The sequence below is a fragment of the Podarcis pityusensis genome (assembly GCF_964106645.2).
Source record: "Podarcis pityusensis genome assembly, chromosome: 8".
In the NCBI taxonomy this organism is placed as follows: Eukaryota; Metazoa; Chordata; class Lepidosauria; order Squamata; family Lacertidae; genus Podarcis; species Podarcis pityusensis.
The window spans coordinates 81264236-81282685 of NC_138033.1; the positions used below are offsets into that span (position 1 = coordinate 81264236).

The following is an 18450-nucleotide window of genomic DNA, read 5'->3' on the forward strand; positions in this document are numbered from 1 at the left end:
CCACTCTTGAATTCCTTGTAGTTCAAGGTGAGAGATAAATGCAGCAAATAAAATGAATGAATGAATAGCAATACTCTCCCCTATTGCGTCCCCACCCCCTTGAAACTGTGGCTAGTTGCCCTTCATAACTGAGAGCCTTATCCCCCCTGACGAATTTGCCTGATTCTCTTTTGAAGCCATCCAAGTCGGTGGCCATCAATGCCTCCTGCAGAGGGAGAGCTCAGTTGGTTAGAGCATGAAGCTGATAACGCCAAGGTTGCAGGTTCGATCCCCGCATGGGACAGCTGGATATTCCTCCATTGCATGGGGCTGGACTACATGATGCTCAGGGTCCCTTCCAACTCTAAATAGACCTGGACAGTCTTATCAGAAAGGGGGTGAAATATACTTGGAGTCAAGAGTGGATTTCATGCTCTTTATTCAGCTCATAGTGGTGAGGAGGAATGGAAGTTCCCCCAGAATGTCTGCTTTATATACATTATTTACACAATGGGCCCCATGTGATTGGCTAATTCTGGGATTCACCTGTAGGCCAATCAGGTTGCGGATTCACTTCCACCTGGAGCTGGATTGGGTGGCTCATGTGGACCAATCAGACTGTTGCATTCTGGATCCTATTGTTCTAGGACCAATCAGACTGCTGCATTCTGGATCCTATTGTTCTAGGACCAATCAGACTTCTGCCTTTTGGATCCTATTCAACTTTGTACATAACAGGGGGAGAGTTCCACTGTTTAACTCTGTGCTGAGCCAAGAAGTACTTTCTCTTATCTGTCCTGAATTTAGACCTGCAGTAGAGCTTTCCAAACTTTTAATATTGGTGACACGCTTTTTAGCATAGCTGTCAACGTTTCCCTTTTTTTAAGGGAAGTTCCCTTATTCCGAATAGGATTCCTCACAAGAAAAGGGAAAAGTTGACAGCTATGCTTTTTCAGACGTGCATCATTTCACGACGCGGCGGTTCACTTTTACTAGCAAACCGGAGGTTAAACGTGCCCCTTTCCAGCCCCGGGAGGAGCACGGAGACACAGTTTGGAAAGCTCTGGCCTACTGTTTACAAATTCTGCTCCTCCCCAACCTCTCCCCGCCTCCAACTCCCCCCTCCCCCCCACCAAAAACAGCCACAACCCCAAAGTGGGCCAAATGTGAGGAGCAGCAACTGAAAAACAAGGCTTGTTTTGGGATTCTCCCTGCGCCGTCCAAAACCTGTCTGTCTGGCCGGGGAACCAGTTGCTGTGTTTTGGGTTAAAACAAGGCAGGCCTGTCTTGTGCAGCAGGTCACTTCATCACCAGAGAGAGAGGTCAAGCCAGCATTGCCCACAGCCCCTCCAGGCCCTACAGGGGACAAAAGAAGCCCCCATCCCCTATGCCCTCATGCAGCCATTTCTAGGGGCAGCAGCCCCTAGTCTGCAGTGAACAGGAGGATGGGCGATGGTGGCCCTCAGACGGCCTCTGAATGAGATGGTTGGCTTGCAGCATTTATTTATTTTTTGCCTGATTCATCAGGTTCCTATGAAAAAGGACAAAATTGTGGAACCTATGCTCGTGAGATGGAAGCTCCATGTGCAGAGGCAGTCTACCTCCAATAACAAGGACACAACAACAACAAAACAGTCCTCTCCCTCCCCCCACCAACCTTGTGCTCTGTGGGCTTCCACATGGCTGACCACTGTTGGAAGCAGGAAGCTGGGATGGGAGGCCTTTGGGGAGGGCCTTCTCAGTAGTGGCGCCCACCCTGTGGAACGCCCTCCCACCAGATGTCAAAGAGAAAAATAACTACCAAACTTTTAGAAGACATCTGAAGGCAGCCCTGTTTAGGGAAGTTTTTAATGTTTAATAGGTTATTGTATTTTAGTGTTCTGTTGGAAGCCGCCCAGAGTGGCTGGGGAAACCCAGCCAGATGGGTGGGGTATAAATAATAAATTATTACTATTACTATTACTATTACTATTACTATTACTATTACTATTATTATTATTATTATCCATCAGAGACGCCTGGGTTAGCCATGGCGCTTCCAAATGGAGCCTCACTTTATGGAGGCAGTCTACCTCCGAACGCCAGCCGCTAAGGGACAGGGAGGGAAAAACAGGGGAGGGCTGTTGCCTTCATACCCCACTGGCTGTCCACTCCTGGAAACCGAAGACTGGGGCTAAATGGATGCTTTTTAGCTTGACTGACAATGGCTTGTTCCATGTTCTTAATCACAATTGCTTGGGGGACCTTTTAGCGTCCAGACCGGCTGATTCCAGCTTTGAAGTCAGTTTCAGGAGCCGCAGTCTGGAGTAGGTCAGCAATAAAAGTCCTGGAGTCAGTGAAGTTAACTCTTTATTCAAAGGAAGCAAAACAGTGCAGGCCTAGTGAGCACAGTAGATCTTGCCCCAGTGAGGAAGTTTCCCACAGCTCTCCAAGACTACTACTCCCTTGGGTACTTCCCAAGCAATCTCAGGCTCCTTCATCTTGTATCTCCTCGCTCTGCCCTCTTCGTTTCTCTATGCGTTCCGAGAGACCAGTGGGAAACGGAACTGATCGCAGCAGGGGTGGGAGACCCCCTGGCTTCTTCAGCAGCCTGTCTCATGGTCCCCCTCCTCTCCAGCCTCTGCTACTGCCTCTGTCTCCAGACTGCTCTCTGCCACAGCCTCTTCCTGCTCACTAAACCCTGTTACCTCTGCAGTTTCTGACACCTCCTCCTCCCAGTCTTCTCCCTGTGACCACTCATCATCGCCCCATCACCAATCCCCCGGCTCTGAGCCTTCTTCCTTTGGGGGTTCCCCACCTGATGCATCCAGCCGGCCCATGACAGCCAGGAAATCCAAAAAGGACAAAAAAATCAACAATTTGGCAATCGCAGAATAAATTCGATATTTACAAAACCCTTAAGCGCACAAACACAGAGCAAATTAAGTTTCAGGCATGGGTTTCCCTGCACTTAGAGGAGCCCGGCTTAACGTCACACAGCTGTCACACAGGCCAGATGAGGTGCAGCTGGCTCCTACATCTTTACTCGAGAGGAAGATGGCTACAGCAAAAGGCAAATGTCAGGAAGGGCAATGATGGTCAATCTCACAGATTAACCACTTGCTAGTGTTGAAGAAGATGGGGAGAAGGTGGAGAGAGACGGAGGAGGGATGCGGAGAAGAGAGGAAGACTCAACCATCAGAGCACGCCAAGGGAGTCTTTGCTGGGAAGCTGCTGAGCTGGGGCTGCTCTGAAGCTGGCTCCCCCCACCTCCTCCTCCCCAGGCTCTCTCCAGCCTGGTGCCAGGCACATACTGCCCAGCCCCTAATTGAATTATTCCATCTAAACAAACAGCCTCGCAGAGGGAAGGAGGAGCGGCCATGGAAGCCCAGAAGGAGCCCAGCTCTCCCCCATACATACACACACACACTCTCTCAATGGGATCGTGTCCAACTCTACATTCTGTGACTCTTTGTTTCCCACCTGCTGCGGTTTTAGCGATTAAATTCTGAGCGCAATGGCAGGGTGGCAAGATGCCGCCTGGCTTCAGATACCCGACGCAGATTGAGAAAGTCAAGGATTCAGTGGTGACGATGGGAGCACTGCATCTCCAAGATGGATCTCCCAGTGCAGCAATCTTGGGAACTCCCTGCCTATTGACCATAGCTGTCAACTTTCCCCCTTTTTAAAGGGAAATTCCCTTATTCCGAATAGGATTCCTCGCAAGAAAAGGAAAAAGTTGACAGCTGTGCTATTGACGCCTTTGCTGCACTCTTTCCGGCCCCTGCTTAAAAAACAACAAACCCTTCTTCCCCATGCAATTCTCTGCAAATGAAATCTAAAATGCAGAGCAGGCTATGAGAGCCACATGTCATGGGTGTGGAAGGAGGCAAAAGATCCGACTCTGATCTGATGGTGTTGTGGTTAGAGCGTCAGACTAGGACCTGGGAGAGACCAGGCTTCAAATTCTCACTGGGCCATGAGGCTGCCACTCATCCTCATCTGCCTCACTTTGTAGAATCACAGAACCCTGGAAGGCATCATGCAACCACCTGCAACACATGAATCTCATTGTTGTTGTGGGGTTTAAATGAGGAAGGGGAGAATTGTGTGCACAGCAGCTTGACTCCTTGCAGCGTGGTGGGGAGGGGGGGATATGGGATATAAATGCAACCAAGAAATAAATAAAAATTTGACAGAAGACTTTGGCTGCAGGTCTAAGTTACAGAGAGACAAAGTGAGGTTGCGAGACGATGAAAGTGATTACTGAAACATCCATGGGGACAGATGGGGGGTCTACATGCACGGAGTGCAGAATTAATCCAAGCTGTGCCTCCTTTCTACAAAACAATGCCGATGATAATTGACAAGATCTCCGGGATCTCCTCTCGCTCTGTACTTCTTCAGAAACCAGGGAATTATTTCCTGGACGGCAGCCGATAAATCACTCTCATTTCATGGTTGCCTTTTGTCTTTGTTGCTGCTGCTGCTTATATATGCGGACCCTGCCTTCCTCCTGGGCTCTTTTGCTACAACACTACAACTCTCCAGAGCTGTAGAGCTGGAAGGGACCCCAAAGGGACTCCAACCCCCATGATGCAGGAATGTTTGCTACAGAAGCGCCAACATCATCATTAGAAGGCGCTCCTGGCCTCTTCCCAGGACACGGCTACATCCACGGTTCCCGGGCAGTGGGGGCTTTCCTTCCCGGCTGTGCTGGAGCAGCATGGAGGTCACAACCTCCTCCCACAAGGGAAATACCTAAGCTGGGAGCCTAAAGGCCAGGGGGACAGAAGCAGCCTTGTCCCTTGCCCTGGAGGGGCAACTGCGGCCACATGTGGGAGGCAGTGTCCATAGGCACAGATGAGGAGCTGAGTGTAGCCCATACTCAGTGGGCAGAAGGATCAAGGCAGCCGCAGAAACAGGGGAATGTTTCCATGATGTAGTTGAGCCGAGGTGGGAGATAATGCAGACTTTCAGCTTGCAAAATACATCTCTCTCTCTCTCTCTCTCTGCAATTTTAAAAGGCTTGTGGGAGGGGCGTTTAGAAAGATGTTTAGTCAGGTCGATGTGAGTTTCAATTTGTTTTTAGTCTATTGCTACTTTAACTTTTTATACAGCTTATTGCTATTTTTTTCTTTGTATTTATTTCATCGCTTTCTTCTTCTTCTTTGGAAACCACTCTGAATTTTCTTTTCGACCATCGAGTAGTTTATAAAGTCTATTTTTAAATAAGGGGGGGGGGGTGTTGCATTCACATGCTCCTGCTCACCCCAGCAATAACACATACGCTCGTTGGGCAGCTGACAGTAAAGAATTAATAGCCCCTCTGCCCTAAAAAAGGAGGAAGGGTCTCGGCTTGGCATACAGAAGGTTCCAGGTTCAATTCCCAATGGCATCTCCAGGGAGGAACGTTCTCTTCCTGGAATCCTGGAAAGTCCCTACTGTGAGTCAGGGTAGATAGGACTGCACTACATAAACCAAGATGGACTGATTTGGTATAAAGCTGGTTTCTAAGACATGGTCAAGGATAAAGGCAACAGAACAAAACATAACCACCTTGTTGAAGCTGTGAGCTGAGTGTCTATTTTACTGATGGAGGCGAGAGAGAAGACCTCACTTAAAGCCCCACAAGGAGACCATTGAAGTGGTGGGATTCGAACCCAGGACCCCTCCTTCCCGCCCCCAATCCAAGTCCCTCAGCTCTGACTCTCATCAGCAAATCCAAAGCCAACATATTTCATAGAATCAACCCCCCTGCAGTGTAGGAAACTCTGCCTTCCTTTAATGAAGGGGTGGAGAAATAGAAACTGTGACTCTCCACAACTGCCACCATCCCTGACGACTGGCCGCAGTAGTTGCTGGGAGTTGGAGTTCAACATATTCAATTATTCTACTCCTGCATTGCCGGGGTCAGACTAGATGACCGTTGGGGAACCCTCCCAACTCTACAATTCCATGATCCTAACACCTGTGGGGGGGGGGGGAGGCTACAGGTTTCCTTCCACTGGACCAAAGCAACAGACTCAGTGCAAGGCAGTCTTCATTCATTCACACGGCCAAGTCTGCCTTTCACCCAAAACAGAGGGCAGTTGGAAAAAGGAACAGGCAGATGGGCACTACTCTGCGGAGGTCATGACTCGCACTCAGTCCCCAGCACAGCCGCACCTGAGCACACACCTGCCCCCGTTCATAGCGCCTGCTGCATCCTGCAAAAACATGGTCAGTTTCTACATGGACATGTTGCCCAGTGTTCTTTTTAATCCAGCAACCTGGAGCAATTTTGCACTCCAGGCTGACAAAGGAAGGAGTATGTTTGACAGTGGAATAGAAGAGAGTGGACTCTCCTTCACTGGAGGGTTTTAAACAGAGGTTAGGGGGCCACCTGTCAGGAATTATTGAGCTGTCATTCCTGCATTGGAGGGGTTGGGCTAGATGACCCTCAGAGTCCCCCCCCCCAACTCTACGATTCTGTCACTAGAGACTGAGATAGCAAGGGGGCTGCTGGTGGCAAAGCACAGCCATTGCAAGTAGTGGCCATCAATGGCCTTCTCCTACTCTGCGAATTTGCCCCATCCTCTTTGAAAGCCACCCTGGCCTCCTGAGGCAGGGAGTTCCATAGTTTAACTCTGGCCTGCATTAATAAGTATATCCTGAACCTCCCATGGTTCAGCTTTGCGGGAGGTTCTGGTATTAAAAGAGAGGGAGAAAAAAACCTTTCCTCTATCCACTGTGCATCATTTTACAAGTTTCCATCATGCCACACTGAGATGCACTTTTAAAAAAAAATTATTTATGATTTTCAGGTTTATACGTTTCAATAATTTTATCATTTCAAAACTTGACTTCCTCCCCACTCTTTCTGCGGTTTCTTAAATTTATTTTCAATATCTTCTGCATAACCAAATGAACTTAATTTGCTCATTTATTCATCTACTTTAAATATATAATATTAGGAAACTGCAGGTTACACTGAGATGCACTTTTGAACACCGTGTTGCTCCAATCCTCTCCCAGTTACTGCACTGGCCCCCAGCCGCCCCCCAGCTCCCTCCCACTGGCCTTCAGAGCTGCCCCCCAGCCGCTCACTCACCCTCCATAGGCTCCAAAGGTGAAGCTCCGCTTCCTGGAACCCATGGCAGCAACAGAGAGCAGGGGAAGTCAGAGGAGGCACCTACGGATCAGGCCGGCCATGGAGCAGAAACACAGATTCCCAGCAGTGCCTGGCTGGAGCAAAAGCATGCAGAATCTGGCTGGGAAGAAAAGGAGGGAGGAAAAGAGGGAGGGGCCCTGCATTTTCCCCGCCTCCTCCCCACCAAACCTGTCCAACCAGCACAGGCTGGAGCAAAACTCCTCCAGCAAGGCCCCAGAGGGCACTTGGGTAGCTCCCAGCAACCGAGTGGGTCTTGCAGGGGCACAAGCTGGCCAGGGCAGCTCAGGAAATTGACTGCCAGGCAGCCTGCCTTATCGCCTGCAGCAGGGCAGCGCAAGGAGCAGCACTCAGTGCTGGTGCCAGCGCCCGCCCCGGGGACAGGTTAGTTAGTGCCACGGTGCCAGCCTGCAAGTGCGTGCCAACAGGTGCCAGGCAGGTGGGCACAGCGAGGCAGAGTCTCTTCACTGAGATGTTCCAAAATGTCGCTTTTGCGAACCAAAGGCCTGCCTCTTTTCTACGCCCTGGAAAAGCAATCTGTGCAGAGCAAAGAAGGCGTGTGGATCCAACTAAGTTCTAGGTAAAGGTAAAGGTACCCCTGACCATTAGGTCCAGTCGTGGCCGACTCTGGGGTTGCGGTGCTCATCTCGCTTTATTGGCTGAGGGAGCCAGCGTACAGCTTCCGGGTCATGTGGCCAACATGACTAAGCCGCTTCTGGTGAACCAGAGCAGTGCACGGAAACACCATTTACCTTCCCACCGGAGTGGTACCTATTTACCTACTTGTGCTCTGACATGCTTTCGAACTGCTAGGTTGGCAGGAGCAGGGACCGAGCAATGGGAGCTCACCCCGCGGCGGGGATTCGAACCACCGACCTTCTGATTAGCAAGTCCTAGGCTCTGTGATTTAACCCACAGCGCCACCTGTGTCCCAACTAAGTTCTACTCGGAGTATATTCATTGCAATTAGGACAGGCATGTCCAAAGTCAGTTTCAGGGGCCTAATCCGGCCTGCTGGTCGATTTTATCCAGCCCCCGTGGCAGTATGTGTCCTGGGGTAAAACCCTTTAAAAAGTTTGGGCACCCCTGAATTAGGAGGAGCCAGTGGCGGTGTAGTGGGTCAGAGTGCTGAACTCAGAGCTGGGAGAGACCTGGGTTCAAATCTCCCGACTCAGCCTTGGGCTCAGCCTCCCAGCCTAATCTGCCTCCCAGGGTTGTTGGAAGGATAAAACAGGGAGGAGGGAAACTATTAAAAAAATTAAGGTAGTTGTGTTTATTATTAACTCCCAGTAGGACACAATGTGGCATAGTGGTTAGAGAGTGTGGGGCTAAGACGTGGGAGAGACCAAATCCCCCACTTGGCCCTGAAGGTCACTGGTTGGATGGGGCCAGTCACTCACTCTTGGCCAAATCTACCTCACAGGGTTGCTGTGCGGATTAAATGAGGAGGGAGAGAACTATGTATACCGCCTGGAGCTCCTTTGGGGCAAAAGGTGGGATACAAATGTTAAAGCTTACTGGGAAATGATATATAATGAATTGAAAAGGATGCTTAAAATAATGTTTGTGGGGAAACCCAGAAGCTTTCCTTTTGGGAATTATACGGACAGAACTACCCAAACTGTACAGAAACGTATTCATGTATGCTACTACAGCGGCAAGAATGTTATTTGCCCAGAAATGGAAAGAAGCAGAAGTCCCAGCAAAGGAAGAATGGATACAAAAACTTATGGAATATACAGAAATGGCAAAACTTAATGGGGAAAAATAAGAAATCAAAATAACAACCTTTTTTATAAAAGAATGGAAATGGTTTATTGAATATTTACAGACAAATTGTAAAGAGATAAGAACATTGGCAGGATTATTGTATTAACCTGCCATTTCATAAGAGTATCTATTTAAAGAAGATGTATAAATGATCAAATTAAGTTAATCTGGATATGCAGAAGATATTAAAAATAAATTTAAGGAACTGCAGAAAGAGCGAGAAGGTAGTCAAGTTTTTAGATGTTAAAATACTGTAAAATTACTGAAATGCATAAACCTGAAAATTATATTATTATTATTTTTAAGTGGGATACAAATGCAATAAACAAATAAGTAAAAGAACATTACACAGGGCCTAACTGGAGCCAGAGGAGATCAGGATTTTGCTCAAAGAGCTCATGTTTACTACCAGGATTCAATCGAGGCAAATGAAAGATCGCAGAAGTTTTTTCTGAGAATGCACAAAGTGTGTTTCCTCTGTCATTGAACGCCTACCAACAACAACTGTGATTCCTCAAATGCAGCGGGTTGGACTAGATGACCCTCAGGTGTCCCACCCAACTCTACAATTCTATAACTCCCTTCATGTGCTGGCTGAAACTGACGGCAGCTGCAGTCCAAAGTATATATAAGAGCACCCAGTGTTGGCAAAGGTGCATCTAGACCAGGCATAGACAAACTCGGTCCTCCAGATAGTTTGGGACTACACCTCCCACCATCCCTGACCACTGATCCTGTTAGCTAGGGATGATGGGAGTTGTAGTCCCAAAACATCTGGAGGGCCGAGTTTGCCTATGCCTGATCTAGACGATGGCAGGCGGCATGTCTTTTAAGCAGCCTATAGCCCCTGTGCCACTTACTGCAGGAAATCAGGGCCTGCCACCAACTTTGAGCATCACCCAAAAATGAGATAACAACAGTGAGAGCCAGTGTGGTGTAGTGGTTAAGAGCGGTAGTCTCCTAATCTGGGGAACCGGGTTCGCATCTCCGCTCCTCCACCTGCAGCTGCTGGGTGACCTTGGGCCAGTCACACTTCTTTGAAGTCTCTCAGCCCCACTCACCTCACAGAGTGTTTGTTGTGGGGGAGGAAGGGAAAGGAGAATATTAGCCGCTTTGAGACTCCTTAAAGGGAGTGAAAGGCGGGATATCAAATCCAAACTCTTCTTCTTCTTCTTCCTGATTCAAGCCTGCGGCTAAACTGAGCAGCCAAGAATTTCAGCCAAACCTAACAGGTGATGCCACTCTGAACTGCCACCACCAGCTTCCTTGGGATTGAGCTCATTGTGGACTGGCAGAGATATCTCCAGGCCTTGCAAACAGCCAAGAACGTCTGCCATCACGCATCAATGGTAGTCCAATTCGGCCCCCAAACACACATGAGCACCTGGAGATGCCTGGTTGATTACCAAAGTAGCTTTGCCTATTGGATTGGTTGCTCATTTACAGGGAGGGTGAGAGAGGTCTGTCAGGAGAGGATGGGTGGTTGAGCCATGGTCAGAAAGCGCCCCCTACGGACAGCATTCAGCAGGAACCTCGCTAGGGCAAGAGGCAGTAGGAATCATTCAGTACCCTGGACAGCGATCCTGGGAGTTCCCCTTTTAGGGTTGCAAAACACACACTATCCTATGCCCATTGTGGCTGGGGTGGGTGTCACAAGAATGACAGAACTGTAAAAAGGTAAAGGTAAACCACAGAGCCTAGGACTTGCCGATCAGAAGGTCGGCGGTTCAAATCCCCGCGATGGGGTGAGCTCCGATGGGGTGAGCTCCCGTTGCTCGGTCCCTGCTCCTGCCAACCTAGCGGTTCGAAAGCACGTCAAGTGCAAGTAGATAAATAGGTACCGCTCCGGCAGGAAGGTAAAGGGCGTTTCCGTGCGCTGCTCTGGTTCGCCAGAAGCGGCTTAGTCATGCTGGCCACATGACCTGGAAGCTGTACGCCAGCTCCCTCCACCAGTAAAGCGAGATGAACACCGCAACCCCAGAGTCAGCCATGACTGGACCTAATTGTCAGGGGTCCCTTTACCTTTACCTTAAAGGACCCTTGGGCAGTTAAGTCCAGTCAAATGTGACTATGGGATTGCAGCACTCATCTCGCTTTCAGGCTGAGGGAGCCGGCATTTGCTCACAGACAGCTTTTCTGGGTCATGTGGCCAGCTAAACCACTTCTGGCGCAACAGAACACCGTGACGAAAACCAGAGTGCACCGAAACGCCATTTACCTTCCCTCCACAGTGGTACCTCTTTATCTACTTGTGCTGGTGTGCTTTCGAACTGCTAGGTTGGCAGGAGCTGGGGCAGAGCAATGGGAGCTCGCTCCATTGTGGGTTTTCGAACTGCTGACCTTCCGATCAGCAAGCCCAGGATAGGCTCAGTGGTTTAAACTACAGCGCCACCTGCAGCCCAATTTAGGATTGCAAAACACACACACATCCTATGCCCACTGTGGCTGGGGCGGGTGTCACAATAATGATAGAACTGTAGAGCTGGAAGGGACCCCAAATGTCTTCTAGTCTAACACCCTGTAATGGATGAGTCAAAGCTTTAAAAAAATCCATGACAGGTGACATCCAACCTTTTTTGGAATTAAAAAAAAAACTCCAACGAAGGAGAGTCCATTACCTTCTGAGGGGATCTGTTCCACTGTCAAATGGCTTTCACACTCAGAAAAGCTATTCCTACCAATAGTTCAAATTCCAAATTATATAATTTAGATAAGGAGGCCCCTATTCTAGCACGTGGGGGACCACCTTATCTAAATTATATAATTCGGTATTTGAACTATTGGTGTTAATAATTGTATTATAAATTGGTATTGTTATAATGAGGCTATTATTGGATTGTAATTGAAAACTAAGGGGAGAGACTTCGACAGGCAAGGCCTCCTTCCACCTGCTTTGCCCCACCCTCTAGTCTCTGCTTCTCAATTTGCATTGTATGATTTTACGTCGCTGCTTTATTGATTATAGTTTAGAAATTATTTATTGTAACTGTTGAGTGGATTTCTGTTTAACTTTTATATGTTTTTATTATTATTTAATACTATTCTAATGATTTTGAATGTTACTCTTTTGACGTAGGTTGCCTGTTTTACAGTTATGTTTTATTGTCACATTTTTGTATTGCATTAGATTGTTATAAGATGTATATTTTTTGTTTCTTCAGCTTGTAAACCGCCTTGAGCGCTGTAAGATAGAAAGATGGTATACAAATTAAAAATGATGATGATGATGATAAAAATTATTATCAGAAAAGCTATTCCCAATGTTTCATTGGAATCTCCTTCCTTGCCACTTGAATCCTTCAGGGGAGAGTGTTGTGGTTGCCCCCATGTCCTGCTTGGGGGTCTTTCCAATGGGGCATCTGAGGGGCCACTGAGAAAAAAGGATTGGGATGGGGTAACGCAGTCAGATGCCTGGGGTACATCACACATACACACAGCCTGATCCTCCTAGAATAAATCACAAGGCAATGACACACACAACCCAACAGAACCACACACACACCCCAACACACAGCCATCCTCTCAGATTCTGTGGGCTCCATGAGTGATGCTGTAACTCTGGGCATTTCTCAGAGACTGGAGGGGGGGGGGGAGAGAGAGAGAGACGAAAAAAGAACAGGCAAGCAAAACGCAACCATCTGCTCAACTGCCAATATTGGAAGGTCAAGTTGCATCCGCGTTGACTAGGAAACCAAGCAAGCCGCTTTTTTTAATGGGGAGGGGGCTACATAGGTCCCATTCTCAGCCTTTCCAGATAAAAAGGATTTCAGGTAGGAGGAGAGGGAGAAGGGCTCTCTCTGCTGGGCAGCTGCTGCCACTCAAAGCAGGCAGTGCCAGGCTAGATGGGCAAATGCTATGCGCCACAGGGAGGTGAATTCTCAGTAAGGGAGGGTCGAGTGCTGGAGCATCTGTTTTTGCAGGCAGAAGGTCCAACACCTCCTGCCTGAAACCCTGAAGATCCGCTGCTGCCAGTCAGTGTAGACCATATTGGGCTAGATGAACCAGACATCTGTCTCAGAATCTTCAAGAGAAGGATCCTGCTTGTATTGCAGGAAGTCCCAGGATCAATCCCCAATGCAGTTTCTCCAGGGAGGGCTGGAAAGAGAAGCCCTGCCTGAGACAATGGAAAGTGGCAGCTGCTGCCAGTCAGCGCCAACAACACAGAGCCGAATGGACTCAAAGGTTTAACGCAGCAGAGTGTACAAGTGTTCTTAGCAGATGCACAGATGCTTTGGATGCTGGAGGTCCAAGCATCTACATCTCTGGGAAAAAGACAAGGAAAGATGATTGCCTAAACAGTTGTACAGCTGCTGATAGATGCCTCCAAATGTTATGGACCACAGTTCCCACAATTCCCAGTAACACAGGCTGGGGCTGATGGTAGTTGTAGTCCAAAATATCTGGAGAGCACCAGCAAACAGCTGTGATGGAGGACCTTGCATAGAAAGATGGGTAGTATTTCATGGAAGGCTAATTAGTCAAACTGCATCTAAAGCTGGGCTGGAGGCAGTGTTAGAAACTCAGATATATAATCTAGGCGCCAAATGGCTCCTTAAGCCAAGGTTACAGTTGCCAAAACAGAATTAGTTGCTATTTTGGGGCAAGATAGCTCTAAAGTCTTATTTTCAAATGATGGACTGACTGTGATTGATCTGTTAAACATCTGGCTAGTTCTGATGACTGCCTTGACTGCCTAGGTTAAGAGTTTTGAGAACTTAAAGAAGAAAAGTCACTTGATCCAGGGACAGTCCACATATCTATTGGCCTATTCCAACATCTTTTTCCTAATGGTGATCGCTCCTACTCAGGTTGCACAGAAAAAAGCATTTTGGTTCCAGAAATTCATTCCGATAAAATATAACTGATAGGATTCTACAGGATGGGATATTAGCATGTGAAAACGGTCCAGATCCAATGATCCCCAGATGGTGGAGACATCAGGCGCCATCCTGGCACCCAGGCATCTTCACACGGTGGAAAGCCAGGTGCAAAATGCGCCTAGCACCTGGCTAATTTCGAACCACATTGTGAAAAACAAGGCAGCATCCTATGCGTATTGTGCAAGTTAACAGAGCATGTGCTTTGTATGGGAAACATCAAGAGGCAACTCAGCTCTCTTGAAAGAGGGTCTGATCCAAGACCACAGGCCAAGGCATCATACTCTTTAAATCCATTGCCAGATGGGAAAGAAGGACCAGGGGCAGAGGCTGGCATACTAAGGGCATTACTACTCTAACAAGGCTTGCTGTCAACCCAAACCTTCCTGGCTATTGGTGGCCTTGCTCATTGTTGCCTGCTCGGTCCCCCTACTTTTTATATATATTTGTGCTTGCACAGCCTATCTGGGACTGATAGCAAGCTGTTTCTCCGGTCAGACGGTATTTATTTATTTCCCGTCCTCCCCAGCCAAAGCCGGGCTCAGAGCGGCTAACAACAATAAAAGTAACACAGCATTCTAAATCAATTCATTCTAAAATCAATTCATAATCAAATTAATGACAACCATTGGGCTAGAGTTCTGTGAGGATTACCAAAGGAGGGGGTCAGACTGTGCCTTGGCCAAAGGCCTGGTGGAACAGCTCTGTCTTGCAGGCCCTGCGGAAAGATGTCAAGTCCCGCAGGGCCCGGGTCTCTTGTGACAGAGCGTTCCACCAGATCGGGGCCACGGCTGAAAAAGCCCTGGCTCTGGTTGAGGCCAGCCTAACCTCCCTGTGGCCCGGGACCTCCAAGATGTTTTTGTTTGAAGACCGTAAGGTCCCTGTGGGACGTACCAGGAGAGGCGGTCCCGTAGGTACAAGGGTCCTAGGCCATACAGGACTTTACAGGTTAAAACCAGCACCTTAAACCTGAGAGCAGTTTCAACCTACTTCCCTTGCTAACCTCATCAACCATCTCCCCTGGTCCGCATGGATCCCCAAGCAAACGCCAAAGCAATACAAGACCAGCATCGCCGCTCTCTCCAGCTACTCCAGCATGACCCTTCCACATGTTTACAGCAGCGATGCAAAGGAGGCTAGCATCGCCGCTCCCATATCACAGATGAGAATAACCGAGGTGTAGAGAGAGATGCCACTCATTCTCTGTTCGCGCAGAGCAGAGCAACTGGGCTGCCTCAATTCCTTTTACACAGCTATTTCAGCTTCTCCTAAAAAGAAAACCTGCCAACGAGATCTTGCCATGCTCAGGATGGTGGGTGGGAGGTGCAAAGGCACTAAGGCGGACGCCAGATTCTGGAATCTGGCAGAGTTGGGAGCTAGAGAGAGATCCAGCCATTAATTACAGCATCAGCTGTTGCAATGTGCAGTTCAGAGGGGGAGAAAAACCTAACTCCCGAGCGCTGAAATAAACAAACAGACAACGGAGAGGCAGGGGAGATGGAATGCCAGGATGAAGTCATGTTGTAGAGTGGCCAACCTTCCAGCAGAAGCCATTTGCAATGAACAAGCCATCCAGTCACACGAGGGAAAAGGCAGCCACCACATCTGAGCCACTTGCCTTGTGACATCAGTCATTTCCAAGAGCCAGGGACAACGCAGGTAGACTTGCCACACACTTACAAATGGCAACAATGCCAAAACGTTTTAGGAAAGTGCCACTGTGACTTGGTGGCAGGACACCTGCTTTGCATGCAGAAGGCTGTAGGCTCAATCCCTGGGAGCACCTCCACCGGCTGGGCTGGAAATGGCCCCTGTGCCTGAAACCTACTACCAATCACAGTAGACAACCCTGTGTTAGGTGGGCCAGACGTGTGACCCCAATTTAACACACCTTCCCTGTTCCTCTTTAAATCAGCTCTTTGTTCAGAAACATGTGGACTAGAATCTTGGTTTATTTTTTAAAAGGAAAGACCATTACTCGTCTTTAGTATTCAAAAAGCCCTTGGTTCCAGCCCTGGCATTTCCAGGTACGTCTGGGAAAGGCTCCCTTGCCTGGAACTGTGGAAAAGGAGCAACTCTGAGATGGCAAGACCAGGGCTCAGAATTGACCCAAAGCAGCTTGGTATATTCTTACAAGGCTGCAACACTGCTCTCACCGAGAGCAACTTCTTGACTTCTTCACGCAGCACGTAGTTAAACTATGGAACTCCTTCCCACCGGATCCAGTGATGGCCACCAACTTGTTCAGCTTTAAAAGAGCGTTAGACAAAACTGAATGGAGCAAATGCTTGTTTTCTTCTGCTCTGGAGGGTAGGACTCGAACCCATGGCTTCAAGTTACAAGAAAGGAGATTCCGGCTAAACATCAGGAAGAACTTTCTGTCAGTCAGAGCTGCTCAACTGCAGAATGGCCTCCCTTGGGAGGTTGTGGACTCTCCTTCCTTGGAAGTTTTTAAGCAGAGGTTGGATGGCCATCTGTCGTGGATGCTTCAGTTGAGATTCCTGCATTGCAGGGGGTTGGACTAGATGACCCCTGGAGGTCTGTTCCAGCTCTAGAATCCTGTGACTCTTATGACCAAGCACTGCCTCCTGTTTGACTGCCAACGGGCCTCAGACACACACACAGAGATGCAGCCCACCCCTGTTCAGGAACCTTATTCCAGCACCGAGATCAGTCCCTACAACATGTCCTAGTAAAAAAAACAGCAGAGCTTCTGTGCATGTGCAGAATGCATTCCCCCTTGCTGCTGAAAAACTCCTCCTCCCAAGGTGTTGCAAACTAAAGAATCAGGCCCTGGCTCAGATTGCCTGGATTTGACGCAGGTCTGAACCCCCATTTAGAAATGGAGCATTGTGCCTCTCCCCAGACCTTTGTCTGAGCTCTTGGGCCCCCAGACCTATTGAGCCTCCCCTCTGTGCCTTCCAACCAGTGGCCGGAAAGCGAGCTGAGCCCTTGGAGAGGCATATGATGGGATGTTGGAGACAGGGGACTTGAAAATCACAGCACAAGGCAGAGCGAACCCAGACATGGAGGGACACGCACGCACACAGAGGAAGACACAGTTCTCTTTCACATGAGCCATCTCTCCCGCATCCACAGCCATCGGCTCGAACAAACGCCACGCCGCCCCCTCCCTGAGTCTCCCACTCCTGCCCACGTCGTAGACATGAGTCACTGGGGACTCTTGCCATTCCCAGGCCAAACAATGCAGCCAAATATAGGCTGTACGTGCTTTGATGCCCGTGGTGTGTGCTTGCCCGCATGCAATGGACACACACACACACACACACACACACGTGTAGCAAAGCCCTTTACCTGCCTGATATGAGAGGCATATACTGCTCCCAGCCTCACCTGTATGGAAACGGCTCTCTTTGGGGAACCGTGGCAGCAGAAAGCATACAGTCCTGACCTTGGCTGAAGGTGTGGGATGAACAGGGCCAGCAGCATCTCCCCCAGGTAGGGCTGGGGTAAAAACCCCTCCCCAAACCCAGAAAGACATTGCAGATTGTTGCTGATGATGCTAAGCTATCGGTACAACTTCCAGCTTTCTAATAAAATCAGCCCTTTGTGCAGAACCTTGAGGACTAGATCCTTGTTTTAACTTTAACGGGCTGCTTAGAATGGGAGGAAAGGAAGCTGCCTCCTATTGGTCCACCAAGCCCAATATTGTCGGCACTGACTGGAAGCGATGACTCGCCAGGGCTTCATGCAGGAGCCCTGCATGGAGATGCTGTCATTGGGGATAACCTGGGTCGTTCTGCATGCACTTCAAAATGCACAGCACCACAGGTTCCGATGGCGCCCTAGAGAGTCTCACCCATGCAGCCAATGCAACGAACGATGATGAGAATGAATTGATTGTGCTGCCCAGGCACGACACTAAGAATCAGCTGCGAGAGACCTACTGGTACAGCTGGCCCTGCTTGTCCTCTCTGCCACCTCGGACTGCACAGGCTCACGAGACCCGGGGAGCCAGCAGCTACCACCAGAAACCACACGTGGCTTTGATGAGCCAGCAAGAATCCCGCATGCCACTCCCGCCGCGTCCGCAACCCAAAAGCCTCCTTCCAGAGCCACCAGAAGCTGGAAGAGCCGCAGCAGCTGGAAGAGCTAAAGGGAAGGATGGCATAGTGGTTAGAGTGCCAGACAAGGACCTGGGAGAGACCAGGATTCAAGTCCCCCACTGTCACAAAGCTCACTGGGTGGGTGACCTTGGGCCAGTCGCTGCCTCTCTCGGCCGAAACTCCCTCGCAGGGTTGTTGTGTAAATTTGAACAAGGAAGGAGAGAACAGCGTACGCCGCCTTAGAGAAAAAGATGGGGTAGAAATGTGATACATTTTTTAAAAAACTAGCAAGAGGGTCCTTTGCAGAACGAGCAGAATAGAGAAGTTGTCCCTAACCATGTAAGATTGTCACCTAGAGACCACTGAACTAAAGTCCTCCCGCTTCTGTTGACATTTGGCCCATCATCACCACAACACAGGAAGCTACTGTATACAGAGTCAGGCCACTGGGTCCTTCTAATGCTGCTTACACTGACTGGCAGCATCTCTCTGGGTTTCCAGGAGGGAGTCTCTCCCCTACCTGGGATTGAAACTGTATGCAAGACAGGTGCGTCCACCCCAAAACAAATATTCTTCTCTGGTCACAGACCCCATTTGGTCCACCAGCTGCCCGCCCCCCACAAAAGGG

The 18450-nt window shown here is 49.1% G+C and overlaps 1 protein-coding gene across 1 annotated transcript in view; it reads right to left on the reverse strand.

Annotated features, from left to right (window-relative positions):
- Nucleotides 1-7165, reverse strand: part of RAP1GAP (RAP1 GTPase activating protein) — a 97108-nt gene extending 89943 nt beyond the window's left edge. The window contains exon 1 of the mRNA XM_081017434.1: nt 7052-7165. Coding sequence (XP_080873560.1) covers nt 7052-7095 — 44 coding nt within the window. The 5' untranslated portion in view covers nt 7096-7165. The remainder of the gene's footprint in view (nt 1-7051) is intronic.
- Between the last annotated feature and the right edge of the window lie 11285 nt (nt 7166-18450).